Here is a 26126-nt window from a genome sequence, read left to right on the forward strand (position 1 = left end):
ACCATTTCATTCAATTCATCACTTTATGTCAGAGCAGCTAGACAGAAGCCACTTTTAGCAAAACGCAAATGACAGCCAAGTTGGACTTTTGGGATTTGGGAGACGGTATTTAAAGAATTCAGAGCCAGTGTTGGTCAAGTTACTTGAAAAAAGTAATCAGTAACTAATCACTGATTACTTCCCCCAAAAAGTATTCCCATTAATTTACTGATTACTTATTTTCAAAAGTAATTAATTACTTAGATACTTAGATACTTTGTAAAAACACGATTTACAACCTGAATAGGTGATAAAGTGATAGATCTTTCAGCCCAATTCTACTTTTTCTACATAATCCATCATACAAAATGTAATCAAATGGAAAAGTCTCTTTTTAAAACTTGTTTTATTAGTTTTAATCTTTTAACTTTATGCATCAAGCAAAAATTTAATTATATGCAACATTCTCTGACTGGAAGAAATTTGTTTAATATTTAATATTTATTTATTATTTAATGTTTAACATTTAAACCTATTTTCTGCACATTCCAGCACATAAAATAATTTTTTTGTGTGTGTTTACACTCAGTCTTTCAAATAGACGCAAGTAAAACACAGCAGAAAATAAATAAAGTCAAAGACTAGCGGTCCTTTTGCTCTATTTTCACCTGTAAAGCAGGAGTGGGGTAGGCGGAGGTTTACCCTGGTGCAGGTGTGCCGCGGTCAGTGGAAGAATCCGCGAGTTTCTCTGTGAGTTTCCCATTACATCATAGCGCACTCGGGTTTTTTTTCGCTGTAAAAAGAAGTTTTCTTCCCACGCACAACGGACACTAATGTTTTTGTCACTTTTTATGGAATCAAACTCAAAGTAAGGTCAGTACTTCCACGCTTTAAACGCTGCACGCTCATACTCTCTCTGCACTCGATATATGATCCATTGTTGATCTGCACACAGCTGTTGTCACAAACGTCGCACTTGCTTACGTCACTGTCATGAGACATTCTAGCAAAAAAATCACGGATTTAGTAACGCAGTAACGCAGCGTTCCTACGGGAAAGTAACGGTAATCTAATTACCGTTTTTGCAATAGTAATCCCTTACTTTATTCGTTACTTGAAAAAAGTAATGAAATGTACAACACAATAAACCTCTTCAGCATGTGAAGATGTCTGAATGCTTTCTATAGCTGCTATACTGCAGCTGATAAGCAACTAATGGCAGTTGTGTTTAAAAGCTTCAGTGCAGACTCCACACAGCACTGCAGACGGACTGAAATCCATTATCTCCTGTTTAATCCCCTCTGTGCAGCTCCTCCATTAAGGCACCTCTGAGACACTGCAAATCTGAATTTGACAAAAGGGAATTAGGAAGATGTTTCTTAGATTTTTTTTAAAACGAATGGCCTCGATGCAGTGTTAAAAGGTTGATCAATTCTTAGTGATTTCAGCTTTTGCAGAACACATTAAGACTCGGTCTGTTGGAATGGATTTCCAAAGACTTATTAGACCTTACAGTCCTGTTGATCGATGACACTTAAGGCCCTTCAATTATGTTACAAGTTTTAACCTTTGTCTTTATTTTTTCCTCCCAAATTTGCCAGTTGAAGCACATTTCAGACATTTTTTTTATTCTAACTACCTGTTAATTCTGTTATTCATTTATTCTTTGAAAGATTTAATCGCTCGAATCTGCCCCAAGGTCGTTTACTGTGCTTGTGTATCATCTTTACAATAGAAATGTTTTTTTTTTATTGCTGCATCGGATTTTTTTAAGTTATTTAACATTTTATTAGCATAGAAATCTTACATATTAGTTAAAAGTACAAAAATCTGCCAGGTTACTGTGGCATTTTGCTGCACTGGTGCAGACTAATTACTGATTCGAGATATTTTGAAGCATCTGCTCTAAACAGAATACATTATTACATGTTTTACTTATGGTGTTTATCATGTAAGTGCATGCTTGTAAAGGATCTTACATGAATAAACAGCTGTGCTTTAAAGGTTACCAGCAGAACTGCAGCAGAGACCTCATTAAAGAGCCACTTAAAGCTTCATCAGATCAAGAAGGATCTGTGTAGAAGCGTCGCCTGCTGGTTTATTAGAAGAACACCGAGAACGTGATGATATTTGTCACGACGAAGTGACATTTGAAAGCTGCTCTGGTGGCAATGGACTGACGCCGCGTTTCCCACACTAATCTTTTCTCTCACAAGTGTTTTTTACTGACATTTTAAGGGATCTTAAAACGAGGCAGAGCCAGATTTCACACCAAGTGCTCTTTTCTTAAGTATAATCATATCTACATTAGTCTTTTTACTTCACGGCTGCTCTGCCCGTCACTGCTGATAAGTCAACTTGAAAAAGTCAGTGTCCATCAATAGAGCACCACCACAAGTCAATTAGTAAAGCGTTTATAACAAGGAATGTACCACTTACAGGAAGCAACAAAATAAATCCACAATTTAACAGTTAATAATTGCAAAACCAATGTTTTAATTATATTAACACTCAAATGAATATATGTCATGAAACACTTTAAAAAGGTTGATTACGTGCAATGGCTCAAGGCAAAAAAAAAAAGAAGCATAAAACGAAGGTCTAACATTCTAATAATATGCAAGCAAATTAATATAATAAATTAAAAGAGTTTAATGTCAATAAGGATTACAGCCAAACCAACGATGCTGTAAAACGGGTGAGAAATATACATTTTCTGATTCCCTGCCATTCGCAAAATAAAAATATAAAATCAGAACGATTTTGTTTAGTACAAAATGAAGCACTCTAAATGACATCCACTATTAATACCTCTCATTATTAGTGTTTGTGGAAGTTTTTGCATTCATCTGTTTTCCATTGCATTTCTTTTTTCCTGTGGTATAAGTTCCTGGGCAGGTTATGGCAACATTTGGCATGAACTCTTTATTTCCTTCCAGATTGCATTCCGCAGAGTCTTTTGCAGCAAAGTAAACATGTGCACCAACAACAAAATAAGACAAGATAATGAAAAGAGGCACATAAGGGCTTTCTCAAACAACAAATTTGTTCTTGGTGGTTGAACCGCTTTTGGTAGCGGTGTCTGCATGAGACTGGTAACCAATAGTCATCTTCACGGGAAGCCCCAAGCGTTCCTTGTAAACTCTCCTGTTGAAATACCAAATGACAACGTAAGAGGCTGAGGAGGCTTTCAGTGCTTAGAATACTTAAACAGACCGCGATCTGATCTGCCTCACCCTATGTGCGTTACAGCTTCGCGGTTCTCGTAGTCTGACGTCCAGACGGCTATTTTATCCCCTTTTGTGCGGACGTTGACCACGGCTCCGCAGACATCGTCGCTGTAGTCGTCAAAGGCCTCTCCGACTAAGCACAGCAGCTGGTGAGACGATGCGGAGGAAGAAAAGTTGTTGTCTTGACATAATGAATCACATCTTTATTTTGACAGCAACTTGAAATCCTCATTCTTTGCGAAAAGAGAAAAGGCAGTGAGGTCGTTGAGGCTTGTCGTATTCATTGCTGGGGAGCTGACATTTTTAAGGATTTCTGCTTTTTCAAAATCAGTGACACGACATAGTATTTGGTGGCATTTTACGCTGACATTATTATTTCTAAAGTTACTACTTAATCCCAGTGTGATATTTCAGCAGCATCTGAACACATTTTGTTCTGACACCTTCGATATCTTCAGACTGATCATCACACGAGCAGAACATTAAAGGGTTCTTGGTGTTTTTTCATTAACCGATCTTCTGATGATTCACTTCAGTAAAGTTCAGGATCAATGGCAGGTCAGAACAGGAAGAAATTTAGTAAGAATTTACTTTTACCTGAGTTGAGTTCTTCCAGCTTTGGAAGAAGAAATTGTTTTTATCCTATTAAATAAAATCGTAATGTGAATAACCCACTGATTCACCCTATATACTGTAAGTGAATCCTATCCTATATATCAGTGGTTCTCAAACTGTGGGATGTGTACCACTGGTGGCACGTGGGCTCCCTCTAGTGATACGTGGGAAGTCTTCAAAGATTTTTTTTAAGATTAAATAATATACCATGTTCTGATTGAGGGATTTCTGAAAAATTCAAACGTACAGCTCTGCTATCACTTCCGACATAAATGAAGCCAGAAAACTAAACAGCAGTGATGTTTGTAGGGTTAGTGAAGTTTGGCTAGCTGGTATATAACGATGTGCTACGTGGTGGCTAGCTACACAGCTATGGTTAGCATAACATAAACAAAGTGAAGCTGGAGGATGAACGCTAACTTTTTTTCCACTCAATAACAGTTAACTTGACGTATTGATGTAAACGGACCAAACTTCAGTCAGGAGAACGACTGAGATAATCCATCCACAATACGAGGTTTGTCATTAATATACTGCTGCATGACTGGGGTTTAGTGACATCGTAAGGTTTTAAAAACCGAGCTTTAAAATGAATAGTGATGATAAAAACCGAGACAGGCCGACAGTGATCACTGACTTATTTTCAGGGGCTTGTTGAGATTAAATAGAACAAGACACAAAGCTTTAAAACATGTTAAAAACATAACAGCCTTAATAAACTCAGAGTAGTTTGGACCCAGAAGCAGGTTTCATCATATCATCACTTAAAGATTGGATATCCCACCTGCTGTGGATGTTTTAATGCAGTACAGTTGTTATTTTTAATCACTTGTCACATCCTGTTTATGACAGTTAAAATAAACAGCCTATACTACATTAAGAGCCATATATTTTATGAGGTGGTACTTATTGTGAAAATTATGAGAACCACTGGTATATATATATATAAATATATCCTACAGGATTTAAACTGCAAAAAAAAAAATAATTAAAAGATACAAAGAATGTTAATTTTAAAACTAGTATTTAAATATTTTTATCTTAAAAAGTAAATAAAAAACAGAAAGAAATATATATATATATAGTAAATGAGCTCTCACAGTCCACATGCAGTACCTTCAGGGTCCACCAGGGGTTCACTGTTCTATATAAATATTTCTGGTTTTGTTAGAATCTGTAAGAATTTTCTCTTGTTTCAACGCGTAACACAATAAAAGCCACCAGGTCAATTGGCGCAAGTACCATACCAACTCCCCCCCCCCCCCCCAAAAAAAAAGACTTAGTCTTTGTCTATGAGTATCAATATAATTGAATTAGGATCTCCGATGGCCCTGATCCAGGCCTGTATGATATATAACAGGATCCTGTCAAATTTAATGACTAAAGGAGAATATTCTTGTAAAACACATTTGCTGCTAACCACGAGCGATTGTGTGGGAGCCAGGTCTGAGATGGCTCTACTACGCTCTTCCCACAGATGCAGAGCCAGTGGTCCATCTACAACCTACAGGGGTGCTATGGCCAAAAAGCAGGCACGGACTTGGTAACCAAAAGAAGGCAGGCTGAATGATGAAACAGTTTAAATATGTGGCTGTGCGGGGCTACTGCAAAAAATGCTGCTACTGCTGTGTGCTGCAACTGGCTTCCCACTGAAATTACCCCAAACTTTATATTTTGTGGAGCTATGCAAGATTAGATCTTAAAACCTGCTGAAATGGCACCAAGGAAGAATCAGCTCTGCACTGCCAACAGCGCCATGTAGGCAGTAGCCATTCATCAGGCGAGATTTAAAATGCTGCCTGGTTCTCGTTGAGATTTAAACTCGTGAACTTTTACACGTAGGCGACGCCCTTCTTAAGTTATTGAAGTCACAAGATTATCTGATGTTGACCTTGAGATTTGAATCTTAGTCACCTCAACCTCCAGGTCAACATCACTGACATTCAAATTCACCAACATTTTTAGTAGTTGCATCTATTGTATGAATTTTAAGACTATATGTCACCTTGTTCTCGAGTTATCGCATTTAAAAACCTGCCTAGAAATAATATTTGGTAACTTGCTGATTGGTTGGCTGATTGTAGCGCTCACTGCTGCCCCAGGTGGCCATATGTATTAATTCAACACAGAAGAAGTGTTCCAACATCCCGGTGATATTTCTTATATCTTGTGAAAATGTTTTTCTTTCCTGCATCTGTGCTGAGCATCGCTCGCTGTTAGCACCAAGCAAGCAAACCAATTTTCAATTGCTCTCATTTGACCAGGTTGTGATCTCAAACCTGCAGCTCAACACGCACTCACAGCAATCGCACATTTGCTGCCAAGAACATGAAATCAATCTGAGCTGCGGCTCGGTTCAGCTCTGAAAGATACGCTTGGTTGTAATCACCCCTTTCTGCAGGCAACAAGTGTAATGATAACATGGTGTAACTAATTATGGCTGCCAGCATGTAATAAATGTACTGCTTTGGGGAGACGTTAGAGAAATGATTATTATTGTCACTGGTTTAAGCAATGGGATGAAGAGCACAAGCACAGTCAAACCTACAGTTTCCAGCCAGTAGCGGTCCAGGTCTAATCTCCTCTGCTGCTTGTTGAGTGTAACTAGCCAGCGCCCGCCACGCTTGTTCCTCTCATCCTCCCACATGGGTTCAATGCCATCCTGCAGCGATAGTTCAAATTGTCAGCACACATCCCGAGCAGCCTCTAAGAACGAGGTTTCAACGTTGGCTGCAAGCAATGTATCTATCCCACAGTTAGGCATTATATGTTTGCGACGGATAAACGAAAAGATATCAAAAGTCAGCGTGTATGCAGCGAGTGCTGAAACACCTTTTTCTTAAAGATTCACCTTCAACTTATTTCCAGAGACGTTTTTATTTCCAAGAAGATTTCCTTAATGTAAATTTGTACAGATGATGGCTGATAATCACTGGTGTGATCCTACATAGACTATAGACTTTAAAGTTCTGATGCTGGTCTATAAAGCTCTGAATGGTTTAGGACCAAAATACATCAGTGACCTCCTGACCCAGTATGAACCTTCCAGATCCCTCAGGTCATCTGGATCCGGTCTTTTATCAGTTCCCAGAGTCAGAACCAGACACGGAGAAGCTGCATTCAGCTTTTATGCTCCTTATATCTGGAACAAACTCCCAGAAAGCCTCAGATCAGCTGAAACACTCAGTTTATTTAAATCCAGGTTGAAGACTCACCTGTTCTCAGCTGCATTTGAATAAAGCACCAAATCTGCACTTAAGCTTAAATTTCAAAACTTACATTTTAACTACTGATTTTATCTACTGTTCTGATTTTATCTGTTTTGATTTTATATACTGTTTTGTTTGTTTGTTAATTAGTTAGTTTGTTTGCTTGTTTAAATCAATTTTAAATCATGCTTTTTATTTTTTTTGTTTCTAATGTCTCTGTAAAGCACTTTGAATCACCTTGTTGTTGAATTGTGCTATACAAATAAACTTGCCTTGCCTACATAAAGGCTTGAGTCCAGTACTCTTTTTTTCCACTTTAACTCATCCTCTCTCTCCTGGCTGTGAGCTGGCTTCTTCTTGTTTCCCTTCCCTCCAGCAATGATGCTGCTGCTTTTACTGGAACTCTTGTCTTGGCAGTTCAGGCAGGTATTGTTCTGTTTGCAGAAGCTTTATTTGTTTCTGTTCAGTGTTTGGACTACCACTGCCTTGAGGGGTATGATGTGGGCTGTGGGACAGACCCTCAAAGCAGTCAACTTCAGTACAGGAGTACCTGATATTGTTTTACAATGTCTAAAATAATAATAGGATATCGGTTTAAAACATTTAACTGATCTCTATTCTTGTACTTCAAATGTGGAAGAGGCCTCGGGCCTTTTATTTGCTTATTTAGTATCTCAAAACAACTAAAACTAGCACAAATGCCATATCTCATATCTATGTAAAGACCAGCTTAAAAAGATGCTATGTAGTTTTTTTTTTTTACATGTAACTTTGAGAATATTGGAAGACTTTTACTTAAAATATAGACTGTTAAAGAAGACAAGCAAAGGTCACTAAAAACCCCAATTTAATTAAATGTATGTGCATTTAAAGTCAACACTCACTGCTTTTGTCCAGAAAAGGTAAACGAATCAAACATACCTTGAAAAGTGAGTAATCACAGCCTGACATTAGGTTGCTTGACAACTGGATATGGTTGTAGAGACTGAAATAAAGACAGAAAAGCATTAATAAAATCATATTTCACAACATATTATATAGTCAGGGTATCTCACAGCTTGTTTCTCAGTGAGAGCACAGAACATTTATTGTTCCTTACGCCCAGAAATCTTCAACTGTGTCAAATTTAGAGATGAGTCGCAGGTTGGCCTGCCATGTTTTGCTCTTGTCATTCTTGAAGAACCACAGAGACCATCTGTTGTTTTAAGCAGAAAACAAAAATTTGCATAAATATAATAGGCCCATTATTACACACACACACACACAATGTAAACAAAGGCAAACAGAACTTCTGGGCAAATGAGCAACGTATGGATGCACGAGATGCAGATAATGCTTGTCCCAAATGCTCAACACTAAACTCTCTAATAATTCAGCAACAGGCTGGCAAAAAAAATGAAACTAATAAAGAATTAAAGCAGATAGACTCACACAGTCCAAATATGAGCCTGAATAATAAGCCAAATATCTCCAGCTGTACTAAATCCACAGAGCAGAGTGTTTGATGAGCAGTTAGAACGTCGTGTGAATTTTTCTAGTGAACCTGTTTATCAGACATTTGGATGTTTAGTTATAGGCCATGATCTAAGGCCACATACGTTACACAATCCCTCTCATGGACTTCAACAGGCTCAATCACCCTTTGACCCTGAAAACAATGTGGGAGTTAAGAAAACTGAGAGACGCACATCACTGTCAATACAAATAACATTAATCCGTTTCAGATGCTTTATGCCACTGTCAGTATTTTGGGATATTTAGCCATTAGCATTTACCGTCTCATCAAAATGAGCTGTGAGACACCACTAAAGTGTTTAGGAGCCAACTTTTCTTTTAGCTGACTGGATCTCAGTCGAGTTTGGCTTTTATATTTGACCCTTTTGGACATAAAGACCCTTGTGGAATTTAAATATGCATAAAATATTCATTCACAGCTTATTTGTATTCAGCACAGAAGGTACTTGGATACTTTCCAAGTATGGATTGAGAGGAAAAACACTGAACCCCACTGGACAGGTCACCACGCCATCACAGACAATCACAGTCTTACTGTGGGGAAATAAAAAAGGCTTGAATCTGACGCTCTGCATGCATAAATACATGGATACGGGTACAATTTAATAAAACACTATATATATATGAGTTTTTCCATTTTATCAATGAATCATCCAGATTTTAATTAAGAAAATGCAATCAATCAATTATATTTACTGTCACATACTGTGTATTTATCACATGTCTACAGGTTAGGAGGTAATTTAAGACCAAACTTGTGATGAAACGCACAACAAAAGTCCAAATGTGTTTATTAATATAATAAGAATATGAATAATCTTGTTCTGAGACTGAGACAACTGGCTGTGGGAGCCCACAACCCCATCAGACTCAGCTGGTTTTCTTGGTACGGTAACTTTAACAACTATCCAGTAGAGGTGGGAATCATACATCCCACGATACGATATTATCACAATACTTAACGCACGATACGATATTATTGCAATTTTGTGAAATATTTTGCGATATTCAGATTCTGTACATAAAGGTAAACTTTATCAATATTCATTTTATCTAATATCAAAGTCTCACACTCAGTCTTTCTCTCATTTCAGTTTTATTGTTGACAAACTGAACGGTTTGTATTACAGTCTAGTCCAACTTAACTGAACACAACCATCTGGTACAATTATAGCTATTCTGAACTATGCAGTTTATGAAAACTATGCAGCCCCTTCAGCAACTGAAGAATTTGAAAGTAAATTAAAACAAAATATAATTTTACATTAAATAAAAAAGTTTTAAACTTAATTAAAATAAAACATGTCTTAAATTAAAATAAGTAAACTGTCATGTTTATTGCTGCCAATAAAAAGTTAAACACATTTGGACAGTGAAGGAATGTCAGGATTCTTGCTCAGAAAAAGGATCAACATGCTCTGAAGTCAGAGCACAAAAAACGTTTTTTGTAACAAAATATCGATTTCTGCTGTCCCTGTATCGAAACATTATTAGCAAACAAAATATCACGATGCTACACAGTATCGATTTTTCCCCCCACCCCAACTATCCAGTGAAGTCATACAAAGTAAGTCTATGGTGGTGGGGTGAAATCTGGCATTTTAAGTCACCTAACTTTTCCCAGTCTTTTGATCCTTTAGAATTCCTACATGAGCTGCGCACATTAAATTTTCAGAGATGGAAAAACACAAACTTAAGCTCTGTTAAAAATCTGTAAATAATTTACACCCACTCAAAGTGTCACAATCTAAAGCCAAAATCTCACATTTTTATTTCATTTTTTCTTTAAATAAAGAACTTTGAGCATCAATATCATGGGATATATCACTTTAATCAGCAAAGCAGCATCAATTTAATGTCCGGCGCTTGTACGCTGGATGTTTTAACTGTTTCATACTAGACTGATCCCCAGCTCCTCCAGTCTGCATGTCAAAGTGTTTCTTGGGAAAGATACTGAAGCACAAATTACCCTGATCCATCCATCAGTGTGTGTATGAGTGTGATCGTTAGAACACGCTGACAGGCATAGCATAAATCACTGCTTTGAGGTCTCACTTGGAGTAAAAATGTGATACATAAGCCAGTCCTTTTACCATTTAATAATTAAATGGAGAAAATCCGAAAAGGTGCTTTACAGTTTGATCTCGCCTTTTTTTTTAAAGACGGAGGTTTCTGTGAGATTTTCCACGAGTGTACTGCAGCCCTTCCAGCCTGCTGGGCCAAAACTGATCCCCAGCCTAAGCACTGTTACATCAGCTCATGTATCTGACTGTCCTGCTGTTACCATTTTTTGTACATATAAACTCAGCATGAAAGTAAATGACAAACAATGATTTAATGATGCGCTTCCACTGCATTATCTAATTGTGTGTGTTTGGTGGAGGTTGAGTGGGATCTGGAAGTTCTAGCTGTGCGATATCAATGAAAACACTGAGGATCCATCAAAAACACATTTGAGATAACTTCATATTTTAATTATTAAATGTGTATTTATGACATTTTATGACTGCCAAGTCTGTTAGACACTGTCTTCAATCAAGTTAAAATTTGCTTTAACTCATCAAAATCTACCTTGGAAACAAAACACATTTGTATTTGTTCTTCTATTTATGTTTCTATCGTGCAGACAAATTGTGTAAATGGCTCCTCTTCCTCCCGTAAACACAGCACTCATTGTTTTCAGTGAGTGGTCAATTCATGTCTCTCTTTCACTTCTGCATGAGCGGCTGCTTCGGCCATGAGGAGAAACGGTCATTCAGTTCTTGAACTGAGCGTTGTGATCAAACATGAGTCTGACACAGGTCGCCAGGATTTCCTCTGGAGTTTGATGCACTTTTCATCTTGACATTTATCCACTCCCACACACATCTGCAAGCGGTCGCTCTTACTGACCGTGATAAGATGCTGGCATGTCCTATGTGAATGGCAACTGAAATGCTTTTGTTTTGTTTTGCCTCCAAAGCACAATTTTCAAGCCACTTAGACAAAAATTACTTTAATCCTGTTGAATTAAAGCAAAGCCTGCCTAATTGCTATTCTAAAAATAGTAACTAAGGCTTTATTATACAATTTTAAACTTTAATAACAGTCCTCAACAGTTATGCAAAGCAAGGAGGCGAACAAACTATCAGACTTTTTGACTTCAGCTGATAAGCAGCACTGATTTACAGGCCTAGAAACACATCACACAGACGACTCACACACACTGGACACGATTTGGTAATAGGAAGTGAGGCGACAATTATATATATATTATTTGGGCCTTAACAGACAAGCCATACTATTAATTACTATTCAATAATGTGATAACACGTGCAACACACAGTATTTTTTTGTTTGTTTTGCCAGAAATAACAGTAAAGCAACTGTTGGCATAAAATAATTTAAACGAGTAATTCTGATCTTTAGTTTTTATCTGGAAAGATAAAGAAATTTTGAGACTGTGGGAGTTTTTAAGACGTTTTCAGAAATCTTTTTTGGGGTCATTCAACAGGTTTTCTTTTTTTAATATATAAACATGCAGGTTTCATGTACTGGTAACCACTGAAATTAAAGTTAATTTAAATAACGCTGTAGAACAGCTCATCAAATAAGCGTCCTGAGGTGTTACCAAAAGTTTCATGACTTGCTTGAAGGAAAACTTTGGGTCGGTTCACATAAACCTGCGGTCTCTACCTGTTCTGGAGCGGGTGTTTGATGTAGGCCTCTGGGCTCACAATCTCCTGTCCGGTCTGCTCAGCTCCATCTTCATCAGGCTGGGAAGGACTTGGGTTAGTTTCCTAAAAAATAGATGGAGGCTCAACACTAATAGAAGGTATTTTATTTATTGTATAAATACAATAAAACTGAAAACAACATGTTTGAGTTCTGGTTTTTCCTCTTGTTTACTTGTTTCCACTAGTAGAAGTCCCTTTTTTTTTTTAAAGAAACTGATATTTTAGCCTAAAACGAAACTTAGATCGACTTAAATTCCGTGACGGAAGCAGATGTTTACGGAATCCATTACCAACATCTGGAACACATTTCACTATGATGCGAGACAAAGACTAACTAATATTAACGATAATACAAATAAGGAGTCCCCTCTGTGCTTCTACATCATTTACCTCAGCTTACAGCACTGCTAACGGCGGACCGCAGAGGTCATGTGTCGAACCATTCTGACAGCTGGATTTTTATTTACATAAAGTCCTCCTCGGATATAAGGTATGATTTCACGTGCCTCTAATAAACACATATTTCTTGGAGGTTCACTTCACTGCTGCGCACTGTCCGTCACTAAAAGTGACTGGTTTTCAGGTGACAGTTAATGTGCTTCCCTCGACTGGTAGCAGTAACGTCAGCCTTGAAAGTTGGGAGATTTCCACACACAAGCATTCCTGTTTTACGCCTCGCTCGTGGCACCCAAGACAAACTTGAAGTACTCAAAACAACACGTGCGGCCCCAACAACGCTCATTAAGCATTTACGGGCTAACGTTAAGAGTTGTACGTGAAGTTTACGGCCGACACCGCCCTGTAATCGAAGCGAAAATACCCTCATATGTTTTCATGTGTTCTTTACAGAAAGTACTCACCGGTTCGGCGGTCGCCATCTTACAATTCTCTGTTAGGAAAGTTTCTGTTGATTGGACCGAACTATGCAACGTGACGGTCCCGCTGCGGACATGCGCCGTGCATGCAGCTGCCACTGGCTGGCTGCGCCGGCTGGCTGCTTGTCGTCGACTCCACCCCTTGTGCAGACGGAGCAGGCATGGCGAGCACCGAGGCTAGAAGGGAGTGTGAGACAGAGGGCTGCAGTAAGGACGCCAAACTTCAGTGCCCCACATGTATCAAGCTTGGTATTCAAGGTTCCTATTTCTGCTCGCAGGTACTTCTGCTTTCCCGGTTTGTCTGCTTTAAATGTGAGCTGGTGCCGCGTGCCGGGGCCCTCTGTTTTATCACGAGGTTGCTAACTGACAAGCTAGGTAGCTGTCTGTACGTGAATCTATTGGTAAAGCGCAACTTTTTGTGAACGTTGCGGATGCTAATTAGTTGTATAGTGGCACACAGACTGGTGGCGATAAATAATGCAACCAGTGATTGTAACTGGTGCTATCTGCTAACCACCAGGCCGAGGGTAAACGCTTAGCTAGCTAACTTATGGCTAAAATGAGTCATGTAACGACCCTGGTCAAAATAATAGCTGTGGCCAGTTGGTGTGAAGTTGTCTAACGTAAAACTGTTTATGAAGTCATATTTATTGTGTGGGAATCACATAAAGTGATGCAGTATGTTGCACACACTTGCATTTGAGTTGTAAAGTGATATGTCACGCAACTCTAGCCCGACAGATCATCCTGGTTCTTTGGTTCCCACGAGACCAAACATCTGTAGGAAATGTGTCATTTTAAAGATGGAGTGTTTATGCGTTGGGTGTCCTACTTGGCTGGAAATCAGAAGAGCTACATGTAGTATGCAAACACATTTATTTCAGAAGTTTGGCAGCTTAAAGTAGTGACAAGCACATTGGTACGCCACTTGTGTTTTAATTACCAGTTATACCACGTGGATATTTCCTTTGTAGCTGCAGACACTGGATTAGAATGATCAGTAGAATTTTGAGTAAAATCTCTTCAGATTTCTTTTAAAAGCTTGATAAATAGTTAGTAATAAACACTGTCAAGCAACACGATCTTGTAGTGCAAAGGTATTTGACCCTAAAGGTCTCTGCTGTGAGTGCAGTTTTGGTTCTGCTGCCAGACTCGGCTTTCCACTCCGTGCCATTAACTGTCCACGCTGATTTATAAGCCTTGATGGTTTCTGTTTGCAAATCAGCGAATAAGATGACCTTTATCGATGGCAGCAGGCCATCCTTTTTCTGCTATTTCTCAAAGTAAAGTAACCCAAATTCGAGTTGTAGCTGACTATAATTGGGTTATGTGGTTGTGATCACGTGTGAATGTTACATATTGTTGATATGGACTTCACTGAAAAATTTGTGCTGTATCAGTAATAACAATAATTTTTCTTTGCAGGAATGTTTTAAAGGAAGCTGGGCATCTCACAAGTTGCTGCACAAAAAAGCAAGTAGGTGCAATTGGGCACTGTCTACCACTGTGCTATCATGATGCTTAGCTTATATGAACAAGCAGCATTGTATTTATGTGCATGTTATTAATACAGAAGGACAGGTTGACTGTGTAAAACCTACATGTAGGAAGTAACACTACAATCATAAAATGAGACTAACAAAAAGAAACACATTTATAATAATAACAGACTATACTAACTACATTCAAATATACTCCTGTAATATCCCAGCTGCAACTAAACCCGGAAAACCGAAAAGTGCAAATATATCACTGCACTGCAAGTGATCACACCATAACTTTGAAAACACTGCAGTCAGTGCAGACATGGGTACACACACTACGAACGAGTACTGTTAAGAATTTAGAGCTATACATTACATACTGTGGATTGAAACAAGGAAGTGTCACAAAACAAACTAATAAGGTTTTCTAAAGTTATTTAGTCCTTACAAGATGCAGTAACTACTACTTAAACAAAAGCTACAAGGAAATCAAAAAGGACAGTGGGACAAGGTCAAATTAGTGACTGCAAAAACCAGAAAATGTCAACACAAAATAAAAACCACTATTTGATAACCATAATTTGAAACAGGTCTGAACCAAAAAAAACTAAAATAAAAAAAATGCCGATTATACCCGCTGCATCGCTAATTTTCCCACGTACATGAAATCTTAGTCTCAGCAAATTCATTCTTTAAACTCGTAACCACAGTGAAGCGTGACTGTCAAAAGAAACACCTGCATGGCAAGATGACCCAACTCTAAGGCTACGTCCACACTAATGTGTTTTCTCTCCGTTTTGGCCTCCCGTCCACACTGAGACGGCGTTTTCCTCAAGGAAAAACGCAGCGTTTTGAAAACGCATACATTTCAAAACTGAGCTGTCCCGTCGCAGTGTGGACGCTCATAAACTCAGACGTTCTAAAACGATGACATTTTAGTCATGTGATGCAGTCATGTGACCAATTAAACAAAGATGGCGGAGTGCATTGCACAGCAGTTGTTTTGATTGCTCTCAATTTTGACAGCCCTAAAAAAGATTAATATAAGTTTGTACATGCTCCTGATAGCTTTTCTTCAAATTCTTTAATTCTCACTCGCTTTTACGCATGCGCAGGACTGGAACGTAAGCGATTTCGGTCGTTTCAGTGTGAACGCACAACTCTGTGAAAACGACTGAAAACACTAGTGTGGACGCAGAGCGTTTTTAGACGAAAACGCCGTTTTCAAATCTATCCGGGCTAGTGTGGACGTAGCCTAAGGCAACACATATCCATTACCACAGATCAAAATCATTCACAGCTTCCTTTTAAGACTCCTCTGCCAATCAAATGGCAGCTCAGAAAGCTGAGAGGTGGCACCCCTTACATATATACGTGTCCTTTTAGAGTCACGAGTTGGTGAAACTTCTTTCAGTACTTTGTGCCAGATGATTTAGACACCCTGTGAGTTGTTTTATGTGTATGTTGTATATTCTTTTGTATTTTAGAGGAAGAGAAGAACCAAAATGAATCTAAGAACTGTGTGGAGAAGGAGATCAACACAGACCCATGGCCAGGGTACCGCTACACAGGAAAACTACGCCCTCACTACCCTCTGGTAAGTAATGAAAAATTAAAGGGCAGTCAGAACAGCTACACTCCACTATCTAGGGCTGCATTAACCTGCACTAGCCAAACAAACTGGACATGGTATGGCTAGCCCAGCTTCAGTACACTACTAAGCCTAGTTTATGGTTATTGCGTGTAAAGTTGTCTTGCTGACAAGATAAACTAGGTGTACATAAAAGGTGAAGTGAAATGACATTGAGTTATCTACATGTAATAAAATCATCCCAACAAGTATTTCACAGATTGGAACAGATCAGGGGAATAAAAGAAGCCAACAGGAAAAGCATCATCTGAACTTTTCAGTCGTGTCATCTCACTTGGCTGCAGTTTGTGTGAAAAACGATTGCCAACATACAGACAAAAGCTGTTGGATTAGGACATCTGAGAATCTAGACACTGCTGATCCTTTGCTGTTAGCTTCCCGTGAGATGTGTTAGTTCTCCTGGTACCACTGCTACTGATGCAAGGTGTAGTAAATGCACATAAAGCCAGAATTAAACTGAATACATCAGTACGTTGACACTGATATCCGGTCCAGCTTTTTGAATCGGGATCAGACTAATATCTGATTCAAATGTCAGAACGGTGCATCAAAAAAAAGGGTGGTGGTGGGGTGCATTGGATTTATAACACAGCACGAAACGGGTACAAGCTCAAGCATAAAGATATGAAGCATCTTATGGTATTTACCTTATTCAAATGAATGGAAATCAAACACAGACACTAACAGGAAATGTTACATTTTGTTACTTGCTTCAAGAAATCTCTTATATAAACACTGACACTCTGAGTTAACCTGTCTGTCTTTCTTCTGGCCTTCTCTGTAGACTCCCATGAGACCTGTGCCAGGTGACATCCAAAGACCTGACTATGCTGATCATCCCAGAGGTAACCCGATCTCTTTCTGTTCCAGCAGAAGTGATCTTTTTATTTATTCATTTATTTATTTATTTAAGCTGTAAATCCTTTTTGCATGTCACACTGTGCAGGGAAGTGCAGTTCATCAGAGGTACTGTGTACAAGTAAGAGGATTCATTCAGGGCTGTCATACTTTTGATAAATCAGAAATCAACCCTAGCTCAATTGGGGCATGGGAACATGATGAGCATAAGCTGTGGAGTCTTGGTATAAAATGAAAATATTACAGTATTTAACCTGACTTTGACCTGCATAACTGATGGGTTCATTGGTATTTTAGTGGCAAATAAGTTGCTAATATGTCATTTTGTAAGTATTTGTTGACATCAGCCAAGTGGGGGAAAAAGTCCAGACCACATTCATTATTACCACAATAAATGAGTTAGAAACTAATGGCACAGATTTAGTAACGCATGCATGAGCATTGAGAGCTACCTGTTGAAGGCCCGTCTCTGTCTGTGTCTGAACAATGCACTCATCCATGCATGCATGTTCTGCCATTTTTGCATGAATGCACAGATAAGCTGATACGTCTTGTGCTGTCAGCTAAAGATCTGTACACACCGAGGACAGTCTGAACAGGCACATAATGAAGAGCCACATCAGCAAGTTTTGTGCTATAATTGAAATTCAGCAGTTTATCGAGATCTTTGTCGCCAGTTCTTTTTTAATTTTGCTTAAGTGGGCATATTTAATATGGTGAGGCAACTGTGCCGCATTCAGCCACAACAACCAGTTTACAGTTGAGCTCATGCATTAGAATTAATATCACATGGTTTATATTCAGATGCAGAATTAGATGTGTGCTCACTGTTTGTCCAGGATTGTGTTTGCTTGTTTCTAGTCTTTAGAATGAATGAATGTATACTTTATTGCAGACCTTCCCAAAGTGTGGGGCCCGCCCCCTAGGGGGGGGCGCAGAGCCATTGCAGGGGGGGCGCGGCATGAAAGGGGAAAAAAAAAACAAAAAACCCAAAACAATGCTTGGACACTGCTAGCACGGGTGCCCACACAAACGCAAAGCAGGAGATGAAGCATAGCTGAATATGTTTCCAAACCAACTTCATTCTAAGCCAAAGACTAGAAAATATGATGAAGCAAATCTTCCCTTTGGCTTCACCTGCACAAGTGCCGAGGTAAGTCTCCCCTGCAGATTGGTTTTCCCTTCGTCGGGAGCAGCGCTGGGCTGTTTAAATCACGGACAAACAGTATCCCACATTCTTGATTTTTAGTTCACAAACACTTGTTGTAATGACTAACTACTCCTGACATTTTGGAGATGTTAGCTCTTTATACAGTAAAGTTACAGTGGGATACAAATAACATCAGGCTGATCCTGCCACGATTTGTTTCCCCGGTTCAAATTCCGGACAAACAGCATCCAACAGTTGTTTATGTTTTTGAACCCATTTTGCAGAGGGATTTTTTGAAAAATGTATTGATAGCAATGTTGAATATTATTACACAGGAAAAAAACCCAACTACATGTAAAATAATTACACTATGATGCCTCTGCCTTTGTAAATGGAGGGACAGTAATTGCGTGTATATGTAAGCGTGTAAAACCTGCAGATAGTCAGATTAACAGTATTTTCTCTCTATCTGCCATTCTGCAATTCATCTCATGTAAACAATAACGTGGCGTACAGCGTGACGTGAAAAAAGGCACATACCTTTGACGTTGCGTGATGAACTCTGTATTCCTCGTCCACACTTAAACGCAAAAAAGGAGTTTTAAAAAATCTCCGTTCTCGGTGATTCGAAACGCCGTTTACGTGTGGACGAAACAGCTGCGTTTTCAAAAATACCCGTGTAGGTGTGGATGTAGCGTAAAAGAGTTAGTATATTTTCTTACTACCTGTCATTTATTGCAGATTACTTGTATTTGCTTAATTGTTTACTAAATGTTTGAGGTGTGAAATAAACCGCAATGGAGCAAAATATGGGTGTGTGTGGTTGGAGGATGTGTTCGTGAGGGGGGGCGCGAACATTTTTCTTGTAAAACAAGGGGGGCCCAGCAAAAAAAGTTTGGGAACCACTGCTTTATTGTATACTTTATTGCAGCCATTGGGCGCCTGGGGAGCAGTGTGTAGGGACAGTACCTTGCTCAGGGGTACCGCAAGGTAGCCGTTCAGTGGATTTGAACCACCGACCTTCCGATCATGGGGCCACCACTCTACCTACTGAGCTATTCCTGCCCTGCCCTTTTCAAGTCCACTCAAAGGAGAAATTCACATATGAGCCTCTATGTTCTTTTTCTTACATCATGGGCAGAACACATTTTACATTGCATGCTGTAGCTACTTAGTAACCTTATTGTACAGATGTGGTTGGGCACAGACCATTTGATTTGACCATCATTTTCAACTTCTAATAATGAAATTCATGTTACTCACAAGTAGACCCTACTCGCTGACAAGAAATATGTAATCCTGCAGTTACACGTGGAGTTGAGTTGACTCAGTGAGTATCAGCCTGAGATACAATGGCTATACTCTCATTCTGTATTGCTTCTGTCCTTGCTCTTTAAAAGATTTTCCTTGTTGGTGTAAGTCTGATTCCTAAACCATTTCCTAAAGTCCATCTCCAGACTCTAACCTTATTTTTAGCTGATGGTGTTGTTTAGCCTTTCCAACATACTGACTTCATCAGGATTTTATGAGTGGGGTGGAACAGAGGAGCAGCTCATCATGATTTGCTGTGTTGCTCAGTAGTCACTCCTTGGGGATGCTGAAAAAGTGTGGACTAAACCTTTAAACATTCACCGATAGATTAATCGTTTCTTCTCCCACAGCGCTCACTGGACTGTTTTTAAATCCACAACCTGATATTTCTTGTTATGATCTTGTCAAGATCAATCAGTAAATCTGGATTTAAATGTATCTACATGGGCAAAGTATTGTGCTTAATGCAGCTCGTTTTAAAGCTGCTGCATACAGTATATGGATCTAATTTCACAGTTTGCACTTTGAAATCAGTGAATATCATGTAGGCACATCTGTACTGATGCCTTTTATTTCTAAGCTGGTGTTTCAAACCGGACTTGAATAGTCTTCTTTCTAATGTCCCTGTAATATCTCACGGTGATCTCTCTCCCTCGTTGGTGTTGGATTTATTGCAGGGAAACGTCAACCCGCTGACAGCTCTGCTGTCACGCTGTGTTTTTTTATCACCAGTTTGTTTCTTTTATGTAAATTATCACAAGCTGAGATTACTCTAACCTGCCTTATTTTACATTTATTTCTCTGGGCAAGTCATTCTTTTTTTGCAGCCATGGCAACCTCTGCATCCGTGTCTTCTGACTGCATAGATCCACACTCAGGTAGTCATGGTTACAGTCTCCTTTCATTCTCCTGTGGTGCCAATTCGGGGAGTGAAGTACAATTGATTCAGGACAGTGTTTCAATGGATTCAAATTATTACTGGTAAATAGCGATTCTTTAATAAGTCAAATGTGGACTGTGAGCATCTTCAAATCAGCCGGCACACATCAACTAGCTGCACATCCCAAAGGAAAAGGCCGAAAAATGCCTGATATAGGCCTCTCATTAGTTGAGGCTCGGTCCCGCTTCAGGGCTGAACACAAGCATTCTCAGCAGTGATTTTCATTATGAAAACATAATGTACACACGGTCCTTTTCTCATACTTCGCTTCTTCTCAGAACAGGTGTATCAAAGCGTTAGTAAGTCCAATTGATTTCCATTGTCACACTGTGGCCTCTTCAGGTCAAAGGGACATCAGCATTTGATTCAAACACTAATCTGTCTCATGTCTGTGTTGCTAGGCAACTGTTCACGTTCATCCAGCATTCATCTGGTCGAGTTAATAAATTATGGACCAGCGAATTATTGATGACACGGGTGCTTTGACCAACAGATATTTGTATGCATTTTGCAGTCCGATAAAAATGTTGGGCTCTTGTTGGACCGGTCGTTACCAAGCTGACCTGCTGCACTGAGACCTGCACTTTTGTTGTTCTCCATATAACAGAAGCTGCCGAGCTTTGTTCTTCTGAGCCGACTGTGTGAGTGTCATTATAGCCTGCCTCTGCTCAGGTGCTGAAGCTGTAGTGTAGTCTTTATAGGAGTGGCTAGTTATTCATAGCAGCACAAGACATGCTTGTTAGATGTTTAGGGCTGAAGCTGGCAAAATATCAAAACAGTTCAGCTTGATATGCACTCAGGACACTTTATTAGGAACACCAGTGCAAACTAATAGACAGACTGCAATTCTACTTTTACACTTGTGATTTTTGTTGATATTGTGAGAAAGATGGTTTGGTTTTGTAGTGGATTTAAATATACTATCGGTCCTCATGATCATACCTGAGGTGAGTTTATTTTTCAGACTTATACTTTGCAGCTCCTCTGCACAGACTGTAGCTGTGTAAGCAGTAAAAAATTAAACATCACAAGAATTTCACATTAAAAGTACCAAAACTAAACCAGGTGGCATCAGTAGTTCTATTCCTCTGATATATCAAAAACAACGTTCATGTCCTAAAACAAGTAATACCTCTTTGCAGTGATTAAACTTTACTCATGAGAGCACTCGCTGGGCTTAGACTTTAGCCATGGCTTTCTGAGAGTAGATTTGCCTTCTGCTATAGAGAGTAGTGTTTATTTGTTTTTCCAGATGTTCCCTGTTCTTACACAGTGGTTTTACTGAAACTAAATCACTGTTTTCTGATGGTCTAGAGGTGGATTAATTGTGTACTGTAACTTGTTGAAGCTGCGAGGAGTCAGAGACAACTGAAGGTAAAGCTCATAGGACAGTATGGATTAACATGATTGCCTTTATTTAAGTATCTATATTCTTGCATGGGGTAATAGTTACAGTTGCACCAATTACAGTGTAACTGTTAAAATTATAGTATGAATGACAATGCCCTGTGCCTTCTCAGTAACAGATGATTTATTTAGTTGTCACTTGTGATGGAAAAACAAAATCAATCAGGAGAATGTAAATTCAGCAGTGACAGTCTGGAAATTGATAGACTGACAGCAGCTGCTATTGCAAGATCCTGGCTGAATGAGCTCATCAGTTTCACTGAGTATTGACGTGTGAGTGATGCCAGTTGTCTGTCCTTGTTTCCGTCCCGCAGGGATGTCCGAGTCCGAGCAGTTCTTGAAGGGGACGTCACAGATCAAGACTCTTTACCCCGAGGACATTGAGGGCATGAGAGTTGTATGCAAGGTAGCAATCAGTATTGACCGTCTGCTTTCGAGGCGTGCATTTCTAGCTTACCTTTTATTGCAGTGCGATTTTGACATGTGGGCTATTTGCAGCTGGCAAGAGAAGTTCTGGACATTGCAGCCGTGATGGTGAAACCAGGCGTTACAACAGAAGAAATTGACCACGCCGTACATCTGGTGCGTTGTTTTGAAACGAGACACAATGCCTCATTTTTGGATCCACTAAACACAAACTCGCATTATGGCTCATTATAGTTCATCCACATGTCAGCGGCAGGCATGTAAGCAACGTAAGCACTTAGGTTTGAACTGTTAAATATATCAAATGAACTCGTTTAAAATGGATTGTTGATCTTCAATATTTGTCATACATTTACATTTGTACTCTGTTGTTGCGCTGCTGCCATCTCTGTAACATAAACAGTTTGTCCCGACAGGCCTGTTTAGCAAGGAACTGCTACCCCTCCCCTCTCAACTACTACAATTTTCCCAAATCCTGCTGCACGTCTGTTAACGAAGTCATCTGCCATGGCATCCCAGACAGAAGACCCCTGCAAGAAGGAGATATCCTCAATGGTGCGTTCACTGCCTCACATGTCTTCTCATGTCTGTTCCTGGTTTACTGCCATCGTGTGCTTTAATACTACAGTGTTTAAAAATGTATTCATATTCCCAATGTCTAGCAAAGTCCTGTGAATGCTTGAGTTTGTATACTGGTGAATGTTTGAGGTGAGGGGGGTGGAAGGGGAATTGGGATGACAAATGATTGTACCGAGATCCCGAAATGGTATCAGCAGGAGTTTGGCCAATTTTAGCCTCTTTATGAATATTTCTGCTAAGGCGACGTCTTCTATCCGCCACTCCCCTCAGAGCGTCTGATGGAGTACTTGCCAACAACTCATCTCTCGCTGCGTGGCCCGACAAGACAAATAGTTTCATTAACCTCTACCAGTGGGGCTTTGCCAGTCAGATTCTCTGCTGTCTATATTTTTCCTCAAGTGGGGAAAAGTCCCAGTTTGCAAACTGGCACTTCCAATTTTATCAGCAATTTTTTAATAAAAGGATATTTTGTATTGCCTTGCAAATGGATACGTGTTTTCTGAAAACTTGCTAGCGCCTGTTATTAACTGCTCTTGGCAGGTCATTCGTAATATTGCTCCCTTTGTGTTAAACATAAAAGAATTCGGTTTGTCATCTGATACAACGGTCCTGACATATTTGTCTTCCCACACTGACGCAGTGGACATCACTGTGTACCACAATGGTTTCCATGGCGACCTCAACGAAACCTTCTTTGTTGGAGAGGTGGACGAAGGAGCAAAGAAACTGGTTCAGACTACGTACGAATGCCTTATGCAAGCCATTGACTCTGGTAGGCTCGCTTTCTGTCTTTCTAACACTTTACAGTGATGGTGGTGTTTTGTGTTGATGTGATGGATGTTATGTTATCTACCCTTGTTTAATCAAAGACACAGCTTTGGCTAAATCAGCCGGTATTAGCTTATTAGCATTATTGGTATCGATAATTGAGGTCATTGAATAACAAGAATTAGCAGAGTTCGGCCACCAGAGAGCACTTACATTTCAGAGCAAGTCGAAATTGATGGGTCATTCCTCAGTGACTCATCAGGTTGTGAACTGCATCCTGCATCCTTAAAGTGGCCAGGATATTGCAAATTCTGATTATCTACATGTGCGTGGCAACTGGGATGCATCATCTGCTGAGGAACATCATGCATTATGGAAGATTATCTGCTAATCACATTTTTATTTTCTGGTCTGCGCAATAAAAATAAAAGCAGATCCTCTTTTCCCACAGCCTGTTCAGAGGTCTTGTTTTGTCCAGTTGATAGTCAAAGATATTCAATTGACTGCTGAAGGCAAACACAAGATTACCTTTGTGAACCTGAAATATGAAAATACTTTACATTTTGAAACATTTACGTAGAAACAACATCGTTTTCCATGTCAAATAGTTACATTAGTGTGTGTGGTTCAGGAAATAAACTTAAGCCCGGTGTCGTTTGCTTCCTCAGTGAAGCCTGGCATTCGCTACAGAGAGCTGGGTAACATCATCCAGAAGCACGCTCAGGCCAACGGCTTCTCCGTGGTGCGCAGCTACTGCGGCCACGGCATCCACAGACTTTTCCACACGGCTCCCAATGTGCCGCACTATGCCAGTGAGTAACTCCCACGGTTAGCGCCGAATGTGTTAGCATTAATTACTCAAAAGTGCATGATTTATGTTCTCCTTAATTTCCCAGAAAACAAAGCAGTTGGTGTTATGAAGCCTGGCCATGTGTTCACCATTGAGCCCATGATATGTGAAGGTGAGTGTAACCTTTGTATGAATAATAATCTTTACAGAAATAGATCAAATGAATATGTTAGAAAACTGCCTTAATTAGACAATTTGCAAACTACATAGTTCAAGCGACGAAAACTAGAATACTATGTCAGGTTAAACATCGGGATTCTTGTTTCAGTTTGCAGCTTTATTGCAGTGTAGTTCTCATAATACACCATAAATGGTGTTTTGCTTGGTTTTTAGGAATAAAAGCCAAATTGTTTTATCTAATCAGCTCATCTTAAAGCAAAATGACCGAGTTGCCTTCAGAAATCACCTTCACAGTCGAGCATATACTGAGCAAAGCTGAGACTATTAACCGATTCTTACAGGGTAAAATTGTGTAAAGCCAGTCAGGCTCCAAAATGGGTCATTACACTTTAAAACCTTGAACTATCTCACAGGTAAACAGTGAGTCATTGCATAGCTCAGAGGCTTTGTTTTGTCCACTTTGCTAAATTGACGCTGTGTAAGCCAAAGTCAGAAATCGTGTGCGTGTGCGTAATGTCTCAGGTGGCTGGCAAGATGAGACGTGGCCAGACGGCTGGACGGCGGTGACCAGAGATGGGAAGCGCTCGGCTCAGTTCGAACACACCCTGCTGGTGACGGAAACCGGCTGCGAGATCCTCACCCGCCGTCTGGAAGAGAACGGACGCGCTCATTTCCTCAGCCAAATGTAGACCGGACAGGAACGCACCAAGGACTGGACTTTACCAAACACACACACACACACACACACACACACACACACACACACAGCACTTCTGCAGCTCACACACAAACACACTCGCACACACAGCACATCGAAAAATCATGAGGCACCGCTCCTGGAGCTCAGTGTAACTGCAGCTCTCATGGCTTTCTGAATTAAATATGGGTTCCTCAAAGTAAATGGAAGTACTTGAATGTGTCTTATATCAAATGTGGATTACTTTATTAGTGAAAACTGTATCCTCTGGAGGAAATATAAAAGTATTTATGAGATTTGGTTTTGCTTAGTGGACAGGATTGATAGGCTCGTTTTCACCTCTGGGTCTTGTCATGCCCAGAGCGGTCACAGGCTGTCTAGTTGTTGTTGTCAGTGGTGGGTGGAGCTCAGGGCAAATTCAACTAGTACACCATGCTTTGCTTCTGTTCCCCCCCCCCCCCCCCCCCCTCTGCTAACTTAATCACATGTCATAGAAATTTACCGGTTGTGGAGTGAGGAGAACCAGCAATACTAGAGAGCAGAGGGAACAGAGCCCACAGAACACCAACAACAACTTAAAATTTAGGCTTATCAAATTCAAGTTGGGCAACTAAGGCAGGTTCACGGCCAGAGAGCTAAAGGAAACAGTTGGTATTGAGTCGATTTACTGTTTAATGGAAGACAAGGCTGATTAGCTGACTACACTATGTCACCGTCTCATTCACCTGTTGACGTGTCCAGTACAA

The 26126-nt window shown here is 39.8% G+C and overlaps 2 protein-coding genes across 2 annotated transcripts; one reads left to right on the forward strand and one right to left on the reverse strand.

The window, feature by feature from the left end:
* Positions 1 to 2377: 2377 nt before the first annotated feature.
* Positions 2378 to 13213, reverse strand: eif4eb (eukaryotic translation initiation factor 4eb). The gene is made up of 7 exons (XM_087832673.1): positions 13125 to 13213; positions 12224 to 12327; positions 8133 to 8228; positions 7955 to 8018; positions 6373 to 6486; positions 3216 to 3355; positions 2378 to 3126 (listed from the first exon to the last, which is right to left on the reverse strand). The coding sequence occupies exons 1-7, from the start codon at positions 13140 to 13142 to the stop codon at positions 3012 to 3014; spliced, it is 651 nt and encodes a 216-aa protein (XP_087688799.1). The 5' UTR covers positions 13143 to 13213; the 3' UTR covers positions 2378 to 3011.
* Positions 13214 to 13226: 13 nt separating this feature from the next.
* metap1 (methionyl aminopeptidase 1) lies at positions 13227 to 25843 on the forward strand. Its single transcript, XM_006799342.3, has 11 exons — positions 13227 to 13417; positions 14565 to 14616; positions 16111 to 16220; positions 17059 to 17119; positions 22255 to 22346; positions 22439 to 22522; positions 22783 to 22921; positions 23586 to 23717; positions 24382 to 24525; positions 24610 to 24675; positions 25206 to 25843. Exons 1-11 carry the CDS (start codon positions 13301 to 13303, stop codon positions 25370 to 25372), a joined length of 1164 nt encoding a protein of 387 aa, XP_006799405.2. The 5' UTR covers positions 13227 to 13300; the 3' UTR covers positions 25373 to 25843.
* Positions 25844 to 26126: the final 283 nt, after the last annotated feature.

The sequence above is a fragment of the Neolamprologus brichardi genome, chromosome 19 (genome assembly GCF_056152115.1).
Source record: "Neolamprologus brichardi isolate AB-2024 chromosome 19, ASM5615211v1, whole genome shotgun sequence".
Lineage (NCBI taxonomy): Eukaryota > Metazoa > Chordata > Actinopteri > Cichliformes > Cichlidae > Neolamprologus > Neolamprologus brichardi.

Bases quoted from the DNA above. Each gene is read 5' to 3' on its own strand.
- metap1 (XM_006799342.3), top strand. From the start codon at position 13,301: ATGGCGAGCACCGAGGCTAGAAGGGAGTGTGAGACAGAGGGCTGCAGT. The intron at 22,922-23,585 runs GTGCGTTCACTG...ACACTGACGCAG, and splicing joins AGAAGGAGATATCCTCAATG to TGGACATCACTGTGTACCAC. The intron at 24,526-24,609 runs GTGAGTAACTCC...TTAATTTCCCAG, and splicing joins CAATGTGCCGCACTATGCCA to AAAACAAAGCAGTTGGTGTT.
- eif4eb (XM_087832673.1), bottom strand. The intron at 8,229-12,223 runs GTAGAGACCGCA...TTAAAACAACAG, and splicing joins AAACACCCGCTCCAGAACAG to ATGGTCTCTGTGGTTCTTCA. The intron at 3,127-3,215 runs GTGAGGCAGATC...GTATTTCAACAG, and splicing joins GAAGCTGTAACGCACATAGG to GAGAGTTTACAAGGAACGCT.